The 19,535-nt window shown below is 38.8% G+C and overlaps 1 protein-coding gene across 10 annotated transcripts in view; it reads right to left on the bottom strand.

The window, feature by feature from the left end:
- The window catches only part of LOC147368971 (uncharacterized), a 513,832-nt gene that overhangs the window by 112,090 nt on the left and 382,207 nt on the right, over nt 1-19,535 (bottom strand). For 8 of the 10 annotated variants that reach the window (XR_015167014.1, XR_015167021.1, XM_086410559.1 and 5 more), the window contains exon 4: nt 13,468-13,567. Coding sequence is in view for 8 of the 10 variants with exons in the window: in XM_086410559.1 (XP_086266685.1) it covers nt 13,468-13,567 (100 nt within the window). In the remaining 2 variants the exon portion in view is untranslated. Of the gene's footprint in view, nt 1-150; nt 202-8,634; nt 8,886-13,467; nt 13,568-19,535 lie in introns of those variants that run through there. The other 2 variants (XM_086410563.1, XM_086410558.1) reach the window with 2 other exon arrangements.

Below are 19,535 nucleotides of genomic sequence, written 5' to 3'. Positions count from 1 at the left end.
ATAAATGTGTGACTCATAGCCTTAACCCTCTGATCACACAGTTGGTCCCTCTGGCATTGTGGCCCCCATCCTGAAATTATCTGGAGACTCACCAGGAGTCACATCGAAAGCGTATATTCCATTGCAGTCTGAGGGACTCACCATGAATAACAAAGACACTTTTTTTCAATTTGGAAATACCAAAGGTTTAGAGGCTCGCTCCTAGAAAGTAGGGACAAAGATCAGTCAAATTTCTTCTTATGCAACCATATCTGTCTCACTTATTAGCTGCGGCCTCCTATATGGAGGGACTATGTCTGGCATGCGTATGCCTGGGATCGGCTCCCAGCAGACATTTTTTTTTTTTAAGTAAATCTGGCAACTTAGTCCCATTAGTAAGTTAGAGAAGAGCCTTTCTATTTGTGGGTCTCAACCTGACACTCTGTTACTTTTCACAGTAACCTCAGAAATTCATTTTTTTCAGGAATTAGTAATGCACTGATATTTCGGTCCTTTGAAAATTTAATCCATCACCGAGAATAGTAATACAGAAGAGCAACCATAGAACAATTTTTTTAAGCATATTTTTTCTCCCTCCTGAGTGACATTTATAGGAACGCATTAGCTAGTTTTGAATTAATTAGGAAATTAATAGAGACTGTATCAGCTTTGTACAAGGAAAGACAACAAAGAGAGGTACAGGATTTGGAAATTTCATGGCTGTGTTTACGAGTGTCTAAGAACATCAATATTAAGTAATTTATAGAATTGCGTGCTGGTATTTTCATTTTTGTTCTTAATCTAAAGATGGCCTGGGGACTGGCTTTTAGAATATTTATATTGTATTTGGTGAATTTAACAACTTAGTTGATTGTATTTATGTTTGCTCTTTTGTTCCAAAAGCTATTTGCTTCTGGTAGGTAACATAGCCAATGCTGAGCATTGAATATTTAACTTAGTTCTCCAAGTCTTTGATAATTTCAATTTGCTAGGTTAAAGCTAGGACTATTGCCTAAAGGTTTTTTGTTTTAGTTCATAAGACTATGAATTTAAAATTAAGTGATTTAAAAGTAAGTCAACTTTTTATTGAGATAAAATACTACATGTTCTAATTTTAAATATTTTACACAAGTTGAGCTCAGTACAATCGCTCAGTCATGTTTGACTCTTTTGCCCCCATGAACTGCAGCACGCCAGGCCTCCCTGTCCACCACCAACTCCTGGAGCCTACCCAAACTCATGTCCATTGAGTCGGTGATGCCATCCAACCATTTCATCCTCTGTTGTCCCCTTTTCCTCTTGCCCCCAATCCCTCCCAGCATCAGAGTCTTTTCCAATGAGTCAGCTCTTCGCATCAGGTGGAGTTTCAACTTCAGCATCAGTCCTTCCAATGAACACTCAGGACTGATCTCCTTTAGGATGGATTGATTGGATCTCCTTGCAGTCCAAGAGACTCTCAAGAGTCTTTTCCAACACCACAGTTCAAATGCATCAATTCTTCGGCCCTCAGCTTTCTTTACAGTCCAACTTTCACATCCATACGTGACTACTGGAAAAACCATAGCCTTGACTAGATGGACCTTTGTTGACAAAGTAACATCTCTGTTTTTTAATATGCTGTCTAGGTTGCTCACAACTTTCCTTCCAAGGAGTAAGCGTCTTTCAATTTCATGTCTGCAATCACCATCTGCAGTCATTTTGGAGCCCCAGAAAATAAAGTCAGCCACTGTTTCCACTGTTTCCCCATCTATTTGCCATGAAGTGATGGGACCAGACGCCATGATCTTAGTTTTCTGAATGCTGAGTTTTAAGCCAACTTTTTTACTCTCCACTTTCACTTTCATCAACAGGCCCTTTAGTTCTTCACTTTCTGCCATAAGGGTGGTGTCATCTGTATATCTAAGGTTATTGATATTTCTCCTGGCAATCTTGATTCCAGCTTGTGCTTCATCCAATCCAGCATTTTTCATGATGTACTCTGCATATAAGTTAAATAAGCAGGGTGACAATATACAGCCTTGATGTACTCCTTTTCCTATTTGGAACCAGTCTGTTGTTCCATGTCCTGTTGCTTCCTGACCAGCATACAGATTTCTCAAGAGGCAGGTCAGATGGTCTGGTATTCCCATCTCTTTCAGAATTTTCCACAGTTTATTGTGATCCACAAAGTCAAAGACTTTGGCAAAGTCAATAAAGCAGAAATAGATGTTTTTCTGGAACTCTCTTGCTTTTTCAGTGATCCAGCGGATGTTGGCAATTTGATCTCTGGTTCCTCTGCCTTTTCTAAAACCAGCTTGAACACCTAGATGTTCATGATTCACGTATTGCTGAAGCCTGGCTTGGAGAATTTTGAGCATTACTTTACTAGCATGTGAGATGAGTGCAATTGTGCAGTAGTTTGAGCATTCTTTGGCATTGCCTTTCTTTGGGATTGGAATGAAAACTGACCTTTTCCAGTCCTGTGGCCACTGCTGAGTTTTCCAAGTTTGCTGGCATATTGAGTGCAGCACTTTCACAGCATCATCTTTTAGGATTTGAAATAGCTCAATTGGGATTCCATCACCTCCACTAGCTTTGTTTGTAGTGATGCTTTCTAAAGCCCACTTGACTTCACATCAGGATGTCTGGCTCTAGGTGAGTCATCATACCATTTTGATTTACTGGGTCGTGAAGATCTTTTTTGTACAGTTCTTCTGTGTATTCTTGCCATCTCTTAGTATCTTCTGCTTCTGTTAGGTCCATACCATTTCTGTCCTTTGTTGAGCACATCTTTGCATGAAATATTCCCTTGGTATCTCTAATTTTCTTGAAGAGATCTCTAGTCTTTCCCATTCTATTGTTTTCCTCTATTTCTTTGCATTGATCACTGAGGAAGGCTTTCTTATCTCTCCTTGCTATTCTTTGGAACTCTGCATTCAAATGGGTATATCTTTCCTTTTCTCCTTTGCTTTTTGCTTCTCTTCTTTTCACAGCTATTTGTAAGGACTCCTCAGACAGCCATTTTGCTTTTTTGCATTTCTTTTTTTTGAGGGATGGTCTTGATCCCTGTCTCCTGTACAGTGTCATGAACCTCTGTCCATAGTTCATCAGGCACTCTGTCTATCAGATCTAGCCCCTTAAATCTATTTCTCACTTCCACTGTATAGTCATATGGGATTTGATTTAGGTCATACCTGAATGGTTTAGTGGTTTTCCCCACTTTCTTCAATTTAAGTCTGAATTTAGCAATAAGGAGTTCATGATCTGAGCCACAATCTGCTCCCAGTCTTGTTTTTGCTGACTATATAGAGCTTCTCCATCTTTGGCTGCAAAGAATACGATCAGTCTGATTTCAGTGTTGGCCATCTGGTGAGGTCCATGTGCAGAGTCTTTTCTTGTGTTGTTGGAAGAGGGTGTTTGCTATGACCAGTGCGTTCTCTTGGCAGAACTCTATTAGCTTTTGCCCTGCTTCATTCTGTACTCCAAGGCCAAACTTACCTGTTACTCCAGGTGTTTCTTGACTTCCTACTTTTGCATTCCAGTCCCCTATAATGAAAAGCACATCTTTTTGGGTGTTAGCTCTAAAAGGTTTGTAGGTCATCATAGAACTGTTCAACTTCAGCTTCTTCAGTGTTACTGGTCGGGGCATAGACTTGGATTACCGTGATATTGAATGGTTTACCTTCAAAACAAATAGAGATCATTTTGTCGTTTTTGAGATTGCATCCAAGTACTGCCTTTTGGACTCTTTTGTTGACTATGATGGCTACTCCGTTTCTTCTAAGGGATTCCCGCCCACAGTAGTTGCTATAATGGTCCTCTGAGTTAAATTCACCCATCCAGTCCATTTTAGTTTGCTGATTCCTAGAATGTTGACGTTTACTCTTGCCATCTCCTGTTTGACCATTTCCAGTTTTCCTTGACACAAAGACACTGGCAAAATTCCTGGGCATCACAATTCAGTTTTTCCTCTAAGCACATGGAGATGCCTTGCTAGAAGTCCTAGGGAAGTCTTCCTGGGTGTTGCTTCACTTTCTCTAGGCCCCTAACTGGTTTGAACCCTTAGTTTTTCTCTTTCTTTCTAAGCAGACTTGATTTCAGGTTTGTGGGAAGAGACAGGACTTTTTGTAAATTAGGATCATCAGAGACGTTCTGTTTTTATTGGATTTTAAAAAATAGTCTCCTATTCTTGTGTGATGGTGGGGGTCTCCTGTGACTATATTCACAATAATTCCTAGGTATCACCTGATACCCGGTCCAGGTATCAGGACCAGGTATTTAAAATTTTAAATTATTTAAATTTTCCTATTAAAATCAAGGGTTGGTTTCACTTTATTTAAAACCAGGGAGAATAACAGCATGTTTGTATGTAACAAGATGATACAGGTGAGAAGGGAAAACTGATGATGCAGGATTGAGTAGAAACCTTGATGCCCTTGTTCAGGGCACTACACCACCATGATCAGTTCCAAGGGAGACTGTCACATGGCCCTCTCTGTGCATGGTGTTCTGAGAGGGTGCATCAAGAGGGCCTGTCGTACAGGCTACACAGGATGGATCCAAAGGAATTAACAGTCCACCAAAGTGGTCTGAAGATTATTTTAAATGGAAAACATCTGAACAGCAGCCACAGAAAGACATTGTCTCAACAAGCCTCCTGAAAATATAGCCACCACTGACTGCCCTCCTCTACCCACTCTTCCCCCAACCCTCACCAAAAGAGTTTCTAGACAGGAAGGAGTCTGTCCATTTTCATTAGCATTAAAAAGCCAAACAGAAGCTTCCATACAATCCCACTGAAACCCTGAACCTTGCTCTTTGTTAAGGTGGTATATAAATCTTTGTGTGTGTGCCCGTGTGAGCAGTCACTCACTCTTTGTGGCTCCAAGGACTGTAGCCTATCAGGCTCCTCTGTCCATGGAATTTTCAGGCAAGAATACTGGAGTGGGCTGCTATTGCCTCCTCTAGGGGATATTTCTGACCCAGGGATCAAATCCGTGTCTTTTCCATCTCCTGCATTGTCAGATGGATTTTTTACCACTGTGCCACCTTAGAACCATAAATCTCTATTCCCAGAGTTACTCATCAATGAGCAACTCCTGTTCGCACCTGTTTAAAAAATCTTTTCTCCAGTTAATCTATTTTCAGTTAATTTTCAGATCTCTTTTTGGACCTAAGTTGGTAGAGAAAAATCTTTTCCTCCCCACATGATTATAGGTACATGTGGGGAGTTGGCCTTAGTTAAGAGCATGGACCCTTAGTTAATCTACAGAAACAGGAGAGAAGGCAGAGGGATTTGTGTATATCCAGTCTGTAATTCTCAAACCTGCTGGAAGTGTCATTTCTTCTCACCGATTCATGTCCTCACTTCCCATTCACTACTCTACCTCATTCCAATAAAACTGCTGGGCTTAATATATATTCATTCAATTATTCATCACCGACTTGATGGACATGAGTTTGAGCAAGTTCCGGGAGTTGGTGATGGACAGGGAAGACTGGCATGCTGCAGTCCATGGGGTTGCAAAGAGTTGGATACTACTGAGCGACTGAACTGAACTGAATTATTCATACATGAAATGTTTCTTTAAACCTACTAGATAGTCTAGACCCTGAACATACAGCTTGAACAAAATCCAGAATTCCTGCTTCCATGAAGCTAGCTCTCTAGTGGGGGAAAACAGATATGAAACAAAATACATAGTACTTTCAGTGGTAATAAGAGTGATGGATAAAAATAAACACACACACACATAAACAAAAGTCAGGAAAGGGAGGAAGGGAGTGTTGACTGCCTCAGTTCAGTTCAGTCAGTCAGTCATATGTGACTCATTGTGACCCCATGGACTGCAGCATGCCAGGCTTCCCTGTCCACCAGCAACTCCTGGAGCTTACTCAAACTCATGTCCATCGAGTCAGTGATGCCATCCAACCATCTCATCCTCTGTCGTCTCCTTCTCCTCCCACCTTCAATATTTCCCAGCATCAAGGTCTTTTCCAGTGAGTCAATAAAGCAGAAGTAGATGTTTTTCTGGAACTCTCTTGCATTTTGGATGATCCAATGAATGTTGGCAATTTGACCTCTGGTTCCTCTGCCTTTTCTAAATCAAGCTTGAACATTTGGAAGTTCATGGCTCATGTACTGTTGAAGCCTGGCTTGGAGAATTCTGAGCATTACTGTTCTAGCATGTGAGATGAGTGCAATTGTGCAGTAGTTTGAACATTCTTTGGCATTGCCTTTCTTTGGGATTGGAATGAAAACTGACCTTTTCCACTCCTGTGGCCACTGCTGAGTTTTCCAAATTTGCCATCATATTAAGTGCAGCACTTTCGCAGCATCATCTTTTAGGATTTGAAATAGCTCAACTGGAATTCCATCACCTCCACTAGCTTTGTTGGTAGTGATGCTTCCCAAGGCCCACTTGATTTCACATTCCAGGATGGCTCTATGTGAGTGATCACACCATCATGGTTATCTGGGTTATGAAGATCTTTTTTGTATAGTTCTGTGTATTCTTGCTACGTCTTCTTAATATCTTCTGCTTCTGTTAGGTCCATACCATTTCTGTCCTTTATAGAGCCCATCTTTGCATAAAATGTTCCCTTGGTATCTGTAATCTTCTTAAAGAGATCTGTAGTCTTTCCCATTCTATTGATTTCCTCTATTTCTTTGCATTGATCACTGAGGAAGGCTTTCTTATCTCTCCTTGCTATTCTCTGGAACTCTGCATTCAGATGGGCATATCTTTCCTTTTTTTCTTTGCCTTTTGCTTCTCTTCTTTCTCACCTATTTGTAAGTCCTCTTCAAACAACCATTTTGCCTTTTTACATTTCTTTTTCTTGGGGATGGTCTTGATCACTTCCTTCTGTACAATGTTATGAACCTCTGTCCATAGTTCTTCAGGCACTCTGTCTATTAGATCTAATCTCTTGAATCTATTTGTCACTTTCACTGTATAATCCTAAGTTATATGATTTAGGTCATACCTGAATGGTCTAGTAGTTTTCCCTACTTTCTTCAATCTAAGTCTGAATTTGGCAATATGGAGTTCATGATCTGAGACACAGTCAGCTCCCAGTCTTGTTTTTGCTGACTCAATAGAGCTTCTCCATCTTTCACTGCAAAGAATATAATCAGTCTGATTTTGGTATTGGCCATCTGGTGAGGTCCATGTGCAGTCTTCTCTTGTGTTGTTGGAAGAGGGTGTTTACTATGACCAGTGAGTTCTCTTGGCAAAACTGTTAGCCTTTGACCTGCTTTATTTTGTACTCCAAGGCCAAATTTGCCTGTTACTCCAGGTATCTCTTGACTTCCTACTTTTTGCATTCCAGTTCCCTATAATGAAAGGACATCATTTTGGGGTGTTAGTTCTAGAGTGTTTTATAGGTCTTCATAGAACCGTTCAACTTCACCTTCTTCAGCATTAGTGGTTGGGGCATAGACTTGGATTACTGTTGTATTGAATGGTTTGCCTTGGAAACGAACAGAGATTATTTTGTTGTTTTTGAGATTGCACCCAAGTGCTGCATTTTGGACCCTTTTGTTTACTATAATGGCTACTGTATTTCTTCTAAGGGATTCTTGCCTACAGTAGTAGATACAATGGTCATCTGAGTTAAATTCACCCATTCCAGTCCATTTTAGTTCACCAAGTCCTAAAATGTTGATATTCACTCTTGCCATCTCCTGTTTGACCACTTCCAATTTGCCTTGATTCCTGGACCTAACATTCCAGGTTCCTATGCAATATTGCTCTTTACAGCATCAGACTTTACTTCCATCACCTGTCACATCCACAACTGGGTACTGTTTTTGCTTTAGCTCTGTCTTTTCATTCTTTATGGAGTTATTTCTCCACTGATCTCCTATAGCATATTGGGCACCTACCGACCTGGGGAGTTCACCTTTCAGTGTCCTATCTTTTTACCTTTTCATGCAGTTCATGGGGTTCTCAAGACAAGAATACTGAAGTGGTTTGTCATTCCCTTCTCCAGTGGACCACGTTTTGTCCGAAATCTCCACCATGACCCGTCCATCTTGGGTGGCTCTACATGGCATGGCTCATACGTTCATCAAGTTAGACAAGGCTGTGGTCCGTGTGATCAGTTTGATTAGTTTTCTGTGATTGTGGTTTTCATTCAGTCTGCTCTCTGATGGAGAAGGCTTATGGAAGCTTCCTAATGGCAGAGACTGACCGAGAGGGAAACTGGGTCTTGTTCTGATGGGCAGAGCCATGCTCAGTAAATTTTTAATCCCAATTTTCTGTTGATGGGCAGGGCTGTTTTCCCTCCCTGTTGTTTGACCTGAGGCCAAACTATGGTGGAGGTAATGAAGATAATGGTGACCTCCTTCAAAAGGTCCCATGTATGCACTGATGCACTCAGTGCCCCCGACCCTGCAACGGGCCACTGTTGACCCACACCTCCGCCGGAGACACTTGGATACCCAAGGGCAGATCTGGTCAGTCTCTTGTAGGGTCCCTGCTCCTTTCTCCTGGGTCCTGGTGCACATGAGGTTCTGTTTGTGTCCTCCAAGAGTCTGTTTCCCCAGTCCTGTGTAACTTCTGGTGGCTCTATGGTGGGGTTAATGGTGACCTCCTCCAAGAGGGCTTGTGTCATACCCAGGTCTGCTGCACCCAGAGCCCCTGTCCCTGCAGCAGGCCACTGCACACCCGTACCTTTGCAGGAGACACTCAAACACAGGTCGGGCTCTTTGTGGGGTCTCTGGGTCTTGGTACACACAAGGTTTGTTTGAGCCCTCTGAGCATCTCTGGCAGGTAAGGGGTTTGATTCCAAGCATGATTTCACCCCTCCTACAATCTTGCTGCGGCTTTTCCTTTACCCTTGGATGTGCGTATCTTTTTTTGGTGGGATCCAGCATTCTCCAGTTGATAGTTGTTCAGCAGCAAGTTGTAGTTTTGGAGTTCCTGCAGGAGAAGATGAGCGCATGTCCTTCTCTTCCACCATCTTACGCCACAAAAAAAGGTTGACTGCCTCACCAAGAAGGAAACATTTGAATAAATGCATGAGGAGGTAAAGAGCAAGCAGTGTGGATATAGTGGGATGCCTTTTCCAGGAGGAGGGAATAGATAAGCAGTAAGAGTGTACCTGGTATAGACAAGGAAGAGCAAAGATATCAGTAGGGAATAAGCAAAGGGAAGAGACACAGCACAAGATAAAACCAGTAAGGTCATATGGGGCCAGACCTGCCAGAGCTTGTAATCATTGCAAATGCTTCAGTTTTACTCTGACTGAACTGAGGACCCAATGGGGGGATGTGGGCAACAAAATGGACTGTGGGGAGTAATGACGGAAGCAAGGACAGCAGTAACAATGCTTATGCAATAATTCTACCAAGAGATGATGGTCACTGCTTTGGAAAAAACATCTGGCAGTTCCTTAAAAGGTTAAACAAAGTTATTCTACTATCCAGTGACCCTGTAGTTGCACTCCTAGGTACACCCCCAAGAGAAGGAAAACAAATATTTGAATGAAACATAAATATTTATAGCATCATTATCCTAAGAGCCAAAAGGTGGAAATAACTGAAATATCCATCAACTGAGGAAATGTTAAACAAAGTGTGCTATATCCATACAATAATAATGAAATGTTATTCAGTTGTGAAAAAGAATTAAGTGCTGATACAACCTACAACATGATAAACCTTGAAAGTATCATATTATGTGAAAGGAGCTGGTCAGAAAAGACCACATCAAGTTCAATACCATTTATGAGAAGTCCAGAACAGATAACTCCACACACATGCAAAGTAGATTAGTGATTGCTAGAGACCAGGACAAAGAGGGAATGGAGAGTGACTGTTAATTTTTGTGTGTGTGTGTGTGGGGGGGGTGGGCGGTGACTAAATGTTCCAAAATTAACTGTGGTGATGGATGTACAACTATTCAAATAGAATAAAAACCATTGAGCTGTACACTTTAAATGGATAAATTGCATGGTACAAGAATTATATTTCAATACAGCTGTTAATAAAAACAATAAACGATGGAGTTCGGCATAGGGACATGTGCTTAGAAGGTAGAGCTAGTAGAATTTGGTGAAGACTGGATGAGTTATAGGAAAGTAAACTGAGTCAAGGATATGCGACTGACACTAAATGGGGATGAGGGAGAATGCAGGATAAGTTTAGGGAAGAAAATCAGGAACTTTCTTTTGAATGTGTTAAGTTTGTGATGCCAAGGAGACATTCAATATGCAACTGGAGATGAGTCTGGGGTTCAGGAAAGAGCTGGGCTGGAATTTTACATTTGGAAGTTATTAGGATATGAATGGTGCTTAACTAGAGTCATCAGTTACCTCCAGGTAGCCAGTCTTCACCTTCTCAATAGCACTGGGCAGTATTGACCACTGTCTTCATCTATAATTGTTCCGTCTCTTACTTTCAGTAGAGAAATTTTGTCCTTCCTTCCTTCCTTGTCTCTCCCAATCAGTTTAATTTGCTCATTGCCTTCCACCTAATCTTCAATTCAGAGTTGTTCAAATCTTCCTCTTGTGTTGTTTCCTTCATGATATTGTATATTCACTAAGAGAGTGCATCTACATCCTAATTTCAATTACCTCTAATATACAAACTCACAAGTGAGCTTCAGATTCTTTACATAATGATTAAATATGTATAAAAAGCATCTCAAATTCAACCTGTGCAATATTGAACTCATCCTCTCTATCTCCACTCCCACTCCAAAACCAGTTCTCTTTCAATATCCCTTATTTCAGTGTATGAGTTATGTATTTGTGTAAACTACATGCTATCCTTGGCATCTCTTACCCCAACATATATAATCTATCATCAAATTCTAAAATATTCTCAAAATGTCTCTATTTTTACTGGTGAGCAATGCAAGCAAATGTCTACTCTATAATTTTTCACACAATCCATACTGAACCAGCATTTCCACCATTCATATGCCCTGGAGACAGACTAATTACAGAATATTGTGGATTTAAAAAAGGGGGTGGTGGGGGGCATGGGTTCCTTATACATGTTGAGGATTTTTCCTCCTCAGTGTTCTCTACAACTTTCCTTTGCAGTTTTCCTACTGTGTGTCTGTTTTAAATCCATATCATTCTACCAGTTATGTAGTCTCTCTCTACCAGAGACTAATTCTCTTAACATGTAGCTGCATTCATTTCCAGTTCAAAAACCAAAACAGCCTTTTGCCTGGGAATTTAAAAGCACACTCCTAATACTAGCATTATAAATCCATCAAGACAAAGTCCAAATGCTTCCTCTATATGTCCCAGTGTTACGGGTTGAATAGTGTCCCCCTCCAATTAATGTCCTTCCTAGAACCTCAGAATGTGACCTTATATGAAAATAGAGTCTTCGAAGATATAATCAAATTAAGCTGAAGTCATCAGTTTGGGCTCTAATCCAAATGCTTGGTGTCCTAATAAGAAGAGAGAGATTTGGAAATCAACTCACAGAGAGAATACCATGTGACAACAGAGGCAGAGAAGAGAAGAGAAGAGAAGGATGCAACTCTAGGCCAAGAAATGCCAAAGAATGATGGCTTCCTCTAGACGCTAGGAGGAGGCAAGGTAGTATTCTCCCCAACAAGTCACAGAGGGAGCATGGCTTTCTGACATCTTAATTTTAGACTTCTATCTTCCAGAACTATGAGAAAATAAACTTGCTATTTCAAGCCACCCAGTTGTGATATTTTGTAATGGTAGCCCTAGGAAACTAATACATCCTCTTACATTGAAAAATTCATTTTTCCCTTGAATCTGCATTCTGTGTTTTTTTTTTTTTTAATTCAGCTGTAATTCATGCACTATAACATTTACCCTTTTAAGAATATAATTTAGCGGTTTTAAAAAATATTTTCACAAGGCTGTACAACACCACCACAGAAATATTAGAAATATGGTTCCCTGATGCCCCCTCCTCTCAGTGCTTTCAACCACACATCTTTCTCTATGAAACTGCCTCTTCTAGACTGCACTAATTTTATTTGTTCCATGTCTTTTTCTCATATATTCTCCCTGCTACCCCTATTTGTGCATTATAGCTATTGTCATTCACCTAGTTAATAAATTGGTTCCCTGTGTATCCCTGTTTCCAGAACATGTTAAGCATTTATAACATGCTTTTTGAGTGAAAACATGAATCAATAAATGGCCATTTCAATGACCATCCTCTTTCTATCATCTGTCTTTTCTCATTTTGTTCAAATCTATGTTTCCAATGCATGTGATTCTCTTTAGAATCAGATTGGTTTTGATGTATGAATTTTAAACACACAATAATGTGTGCTACAATATTCAGAGGACAAATTTATTGAAGAAGCTACTTGGCAAATAGCATTGAACAAGACTCTTTCCTGGGGAAAATAATTACAGTAATGAAATAGACATAAGTGAATGGTAGAGTTTCTTGTTTTTTAAGGCCATCTGCACCCTTTACTTTAGAGATATTATAGTCTGAATGGGGGTGTCCAAAACTAGAAATGATGTGAAATACAAGAGATCAGTACATGGACTCAGTTCAAGTATGAATTGCTGATAGAAGACAAATGATGCTGCTTGATATTGTGACTTGAAAAGAAGTAAACCATGAATCATCCCCATATATAAAGTTGTATCAGAACAGTGGAACTGGTACCTGAATAGTTGTCATTGACTATATTGTTGGCAAAACAAGTAGTTGTTGGCAAGTAGCTTAAATGTTGCAATATGAATACAATTCATATTATCTGGAAGAGCAGACATTCCAGTTTCCAATTAAATTTTTTTTTTTTACCATATGTTTAGAAAATAAAAGTGATATTCTAAATCAGCTAAAGCTAGGACAGCACATTGTGCTTCTCTGTTGAAAGACATCATATTAACAGAGATAAGACTAAATATGTATAGTAATGCATAGCAATATAATTTTTATATTAAAAAAATTTAAAACACTCTTATGACTTAAGCATTATTATTGTCCCACATTGACAAATGAGGAAATGGCCTTGGTAACATGAGCTGATTGGCTTATAAATCTATCAAGGTAGTACATGGTAGGGAGGCAGGATACAAACCCATACCACTCTTCAAACTTTTAACTCACTATGTCCAGAATCCAAATGCTGAGCGCATACAAATAGGCAAAGTTGCTCTGATGATGCTGATGTAATGAAAAATAATGGCAACAGTAAATCTATTGATTTATTTGTCTCTATTAAAAAAGCACTGTGAGGAGAGAGATTTAGGCTTGTTCACTGCTGCATCCCAGCGCCTAGAACAGTCCCTGGCACACAAAACATCAATTACAATGTCTTTATAAATCAAAAAATAATACATCACATTTTCAAAGACATTTCACCAATATTATTTCATTGTTGTCATAACAATTTATAAGATTTCTAATTCTGCTCCAATATTCTTATTACTCCCTATTGTATAGAAGATAACTTAAAATATCAGTGCTGAGATATTACAAATAGGGGATATTAATCATCATCAAGGCCAGTCCCATATTAAGTTCCCAGCCAATCTTACCTCAAGGATGACAAGTACTGACTTGAATACATTGGCTTCTCTATGAACAGAAGATGTTGAAAGGCATGTGAAGAAATTCACTGTTGAGGAACACACACATCTGTCAACATTAAAAAACAAAAATATTACATTAAAATTCTGAAATATGGGAGAAGGTTGGCTTCCCTTCATAAGGAAGGCAGTGTTGAAGGGTGTTGCCTGTTATAGCTACTATAATCAAATGCCTTCCTATCCTGGTTTTTTACATTTATTATGGAGAATCAAAAAGCGAGTAACTGAGTTAAATGAGTATCTTATTTTGGGATAGAAAGGTAACAAGGTCCTGGGCTCTGAGGAGTTTCCTCTCAAGAAGCTTAGTGGTTTTGAGGGGAGGAGATATGAGTAAATGGGATGTAGCTCTGTTCACTTTCACACAGAAGTAGCGAAAGGGATTCTGCTGTCAAAACAATTTGAAAACCTCTTTTTTTTATTTTTTTATTTTTATTTTTTTTGAAAATATGTACCATGAGGTACTTTAGTTATTTTCAGTATTCATCCCACTTGCATAATATCTAAGACAGAACTATGTCATACCATATTCTTTTTTTTTCTGAAAAATTTCACAATATAATGTTGATAGTTTACCATGAAGAAATTAAGAAAAGAGAATAGTTTCTAATGTTTATCCATGTATTGACTGTTCATAGTGCTCTTTACTCCTTCCTGTATTTCCCAGTTTTGTTTTGATATTATCATCATTCATAAAGGACTTTATCATTTTTTATAGCTCGTGCATGCTTCCTTAGCTTTCATTTCTCTGAAGGTGTTTTCACCCCCATTTCAAAAGATACTTTCAATAAATATCTATTACAGAATTGACAGCTTTAATTTTTCAGCACTTTATTATTATTTTTTTTTATTTGATAAATTTAACGCCTTTTATTGCCATACCTCATTTTACTGTGCTTTGCTTTAGTGAGCTTTATAGATACATGTTTTTGTTTGTTTTTTTTTTTCCTTGTTAATTTTCTGTTTAGTTGATCTATCCATAAGTGTGAGTGGGGTATTAAAGTCTCCCACTATTATTGTGTTATTGTTAATTTCTCCTTTCATACTTGTTAGGATTTGTCTTACATACTGCAGTGCTCCCATGTTGGGTGGATATATATTTATAATTGTTATATCTTCTTCTTGGATTGATCCTTTGATCATTCTGTAGTGACCTTCTTTGTCTCTTTTCACAGCCTTTGTTTTAAAGTCTAATTTATCTGATACGAGTATTGTGACTCCTGCTTTCTTTTGGTCCCAATTTGCATGGAAAATCTTTTTCCAGCCCTTCACTTTCAGTCTGTATGTGTCCCCTGTTTTGAGGTGGGTCTCTTGTAGACAACCTTCTGAAAACCTCTTTTATTTAAAGGATAATGCCATCTACACCCAGAAAAGATGAAGACTCTAATCGGAAGATACTTGTGCCCCAGTGTTCATTGCAGCACTATTTACAACAGCCGAGACATGGAAGCAACCTAAATGTCCATCGACAGAGGACTGGATAAAGGATGTGGTACATAAACACAGTGAAGTATTAGTCATCAAGAGGAATGAAATTATGCCATTTTCAGCAACATGGATGGACCTAGAGATTATTATACTAAGTGAAGTAAGTTGGATAAAGACAAATATCACATGATATCATTTAAAGGTGGAATCTAAAAGATTACACAAATGAACTTATTTACAAAACAGAAACAGACTCACAGAAAACAACTTTATGTTACTAAAGGGGAAAGGGGGGTGAGGAGGGATAAATTAGGAGTTTGGGATTCAAAGATGTAAACAATTACATATAAAATTAACAACAAAGTCCTACTGTATAGCAGAGGGAACTCTATTCAGTATCTTGTAATAACCCATAATGGAAAAGAATCTGCCAAAAAATCTGAGTTATTTGGCTGTACATCCAAAGCTAACAAGATATTGTAAATGAACTATACTTCAATTTTTGAAAAATGTGGAAATCAATATGCAAATCAGAAAAAAAAAAAGGATTTACTAAAAAGTATAAAGCCATAGTGTTTTATTTATGTTTTATTCTCCATCCAGAAGCAATATCCAATCAAAGTTAGGACAAGGTATTTTGAATGTAAACGTTGCTTATCCAGCTCTCTCAGTTAATTGGAGCTCAGTTAAGAAGTGGAAAGGAAGAGACAAGAAAGGCGCACAATAAGCAGAGGCCTCCCTGACACTGCAGCACCATTCTCGAAACTATTAAGCTGCTTAAGTGAAGTGAAGTCACTCAGTCGTGTCCGAGTCTTTGAGACCCCATGGACTGTAGCCTACAAGGCTCTGCTGTCCATGGAATTTTCCAGATAAGAGTACTGGAGTGGGTTACCATTTTCTTCTACCAGGGGATCTTCCCCACCCAGGGATCGAATACCGGAGTCTCCTGCATTGCGGGCAGACGCTTTACCGTCTGAGCCACCAGGGAAGCCATTAAGCTCTTTACTTACAGGCAAGTCTTCAGTCTTCATCAGGACCAGCTCTCTGGAATGCTAAGAGCCTCACTTCTCTGGCTTCTCAACCCCTAACAGTAATGCAACACGCAAGGAAGGATGAGAGGCACTAGGAGGGTGATGGGGCTCTTAGAAGAATGTTCTACTACTGACCGCAAAATGGAAGTGGGAGAGACTGATTAGGACAGAGCACCTACTTACTACCCAACCCACTTGATTTGTAGAGGAGGCAGGTGTGCATTGTTAGGGACTCAGACTAAATAATTTTATAACCCTCAGCTGACTCTCAGGACCCTTAGATGATGCAGTCAGTGATGTTTATAACAATGATACGAGTATTTTAAAAACATTTAAAACACTCTTGCAGATTAAGTATTATCATTATCTCGCATTCACAAAGGAGGGGTTAAGTTATGTTTAAATTATGTTTAATATTGCTCTTTTAAAAAAGAGAGAGACTTTTAATTTTAAGGAAATATTTTTAAAATCTGGGTAGGTTAAAGGGAAAAAAAGCCTGTTACCTGGAAAAATCCCACTGTTTGGAACAATGAATCTCTAAGGGATTTCCAATAAAGGAGATGTTACTTTACTTAGATGTAACCATATGTTCAATTACAGGAAGGCATATTTGTGGAAAATCAAGGAAATATCCACAGTTTATTTCATAAAACATAGATGATAGTGTGGGTTTTTGTGATTTTTTTCCTTGAAATCTAAGTTATTTTGAAAAAATGATTCTAAAACTAGTTTATGGAAAGAGTTAGTCTGTTCCTTAAGTTCAGAGTTTTGCAAATAAATACATTGTTTTCAAAAATGCACTCCTACCTGAAAAATTCCTGTCTGTTGTTTTGCAAAGCAATACTTGTAAAACCTAAACAGTACTCAGGCTTTTCCGTCACGTATTATTTAAAGCGCTTTATCATCATTACTTGTGATTTTAATTCTCCTAAAACTTTGTGACCTCTATTCACCAGAGAAATAATTCATCTAATAACATTAATGAAGAGAACTGATCAGGCACATAAACACACATACAGTCACACACGCACGCACGCGACATCACCCAAAACCCACAGTAAGATGTCCGTCCATAAATTCAACAGCTATTGAGAAACAATTTGTTCTTTTGAAGAAATGTTTCCTTTGTGTCTATCCTACTTTTCTCTTTTAAAAAAATCGTGTTTCATGTGAAAAATGAGATCAAATTAGATATCCTTGAAAAACTAAAGCTTCTGCACATTACATATGCAGGAACTAAATCAAGACATGTGGAAAAGGGTAAGATGTGCTATAATATAATGCAGTTGGAAAAAGAATTACTTTTTTCTCTGCTTTCTGATGAAGAACTCGATGAAAGAGTGTGCCGGCAAGAACAAGTTCCTCTAAGTGACATTTCATTTCTTAGCAGCTAGATAGATTAATGCTTGCTTCTCTGCAACTCATGCATTACTAGCCCTAGTACTTCAGAAATGAAAAATCATGTACTCAATTTATTCTTTATTGCATAAATGTTATACAAAGAGAATGAAAATTTGCATTTGGGTCTTCATTCCAGATAAAATATTGTGGTCTTGATAACAGGTTAAGAAATACTGTAGTACCACTGTCCTTTCATATTTAGCCTCTATAAAACAGCCTAATGGATTATACGTATAAGATGAGGAGAGAGGAAAATAGAATTATGTTACATTGTGTAGCCTCTAAATAGATTACAAAAAAATGTTATCACCTTTTCAGGGCATGACTAACAAGACCCACCTGTAAATCTTTTTAAGAGCCAAATCACAGGGAACCAGAGACATTTTCAAATTATCAACATCACAACTCAACCAAAAGGAACTTGAACTACAAAATTCAGAAGAAAAGCAAAGTCTAAAGGAATACATGGTGAAGGATTAAGAGACTCCTGACCTGAAGGCAGGTCTTAGAGTCTGATCTCTTCTCCTCCAGACAAGAGAAAGTCGAGCAAGTCCAAAGGACAAACTTGAACTTTCATTTGTGGTGCCCATACTATCCTGTCTTTTTAAGAGTCCCTGCCCCATTAGCCTTAGTACTTTGGATAAACTTAAGCTTTTTGTTTTTCAGATCTCTGTTTTTAGCTTTAGTTAGAACTTAAATGTTTGGGGTGGGGTGGCATGGGGGTGGAGGAGGAATGGGGTAAGGAAAGATGTTAAGCTTCTGCTGCTTCCCACCAGTGATGAGTTTACCCCAAATAATCTTCAGTGCTTTAGAGAAATATTGTTTGAAAAAATTAACTAGAATTAAAATAATTGTGGCTACTACAGTTGTATACATGACAGATCATAAAGTCTGTTATAAATATATTTGGTGAAAGTGAAAGTCGCTCAGTTGTGTCTGACTCTTGGCTATACATACAGTCCATGGGATTCTCCAGGTCAGAATATTGCAGTGAGTAGCCTATCCCTTCTCCAGGGGATCTTCCCAACCCAGGAATCGAACCGGTGTCTCCTGCATTACAGGCGGATTCTTTACCAACTGAACTATAATCTCCTGGAAAGTGCAGATGTTTCCAGCTTAGTGAGTCAGCATGAGAATTTTCAGTTATGAATCATTTCTTTAATATATTTGATCTGATCGGCGTTTTATCTTTGAATACATTTTTGGATAATAATTTTACACAGCTGCCTAAAATTCCTTTCTAGCCATGCAAAACTTTGGAAAACAGCCCCTCTTTGCCCCACAGACCCTTTAGGATGCACCCTCAACCCCTCCTCTGTCCACAGACACTCGTCGGAACATGGGGGCTGTGTTGGACATATATTATAAAACAACAGATCCTAGGAGCATCTTTCAAGGTCAAAGTTTGGATTTCTGCCCCCTGTGGCCTTGACTGCTTCTGGAAACTTGCAGAGGTAAACCCAAGTCCAACACTCAGAGGAAGGAATTGTTTGTGGTGCTAAGGAAGAAAACGGGAAACACTTGGGGGTTTAATTTAAAGTAATTATGGCATTGGACTAGAGCCAATGGAAATTTTTCAGAAAGCCTGTCTTTTGTGAGAAAGTCAAAGTCATTTTTGGAGGAAAAAAAAAAAGAAAACCCACTAAGAACCAAGTGATTGTTTAAAGAAGCAACTCCCCCCACCACCTCACACCTTACACCACCTCCCCAGCCATGGATAAGGTCTTTGTATTTTCCAAAACTTCCCTAAAACACAATGTATTGGAGTCATAAAATACAAATACAAAGAAAGGCAATAAAACTGAAAATTAATTCTTTATCCTCGGGAAGTGAAATCTACTTACATAGTTGCATGGGCCTTGGACTTGAAGAAAATCATAACAATGCAGTGTAGTAAGCCTGAGGGAAAGGAAATGTCACCTGCACCTCCTTCCTGCTCTGTTTCTTTCTGACTTTTGGAATTCAGGAAGTCAGAGAAACGAAACAATTTGGATATTCAAGTGGTCATGATTTTTCAGTCAATGGGAGAGCAGTAAAACAAAGTCGAAATGTATTAAATTACTAACATATTGGTCAAAGGAGTGAGGGGAAACTTAAAATGAATTTAGAAACTATTGGTTTAAAAAAAAAAAGTGAAAACTTCTTTTGCATGTCTGAAGT

This window comes from Bos grunniens, chromosome 7 (assembly GCF_055505025.1).
Source record: "Bos grunniens cultivar Pamir isolate PY7600 chromosome 7, Bosgru_T2T1.0, whole genome shotgun sequence".
Lineage (NCBI taxonomy): Eukaryota > Metazoa > Chordata > Mammalia > Artiodactyla > Bovidae > Bos > Bos grunniens.
This window is presented reverse-complemented; position numbering and strand designations above follow the sequence as displayed.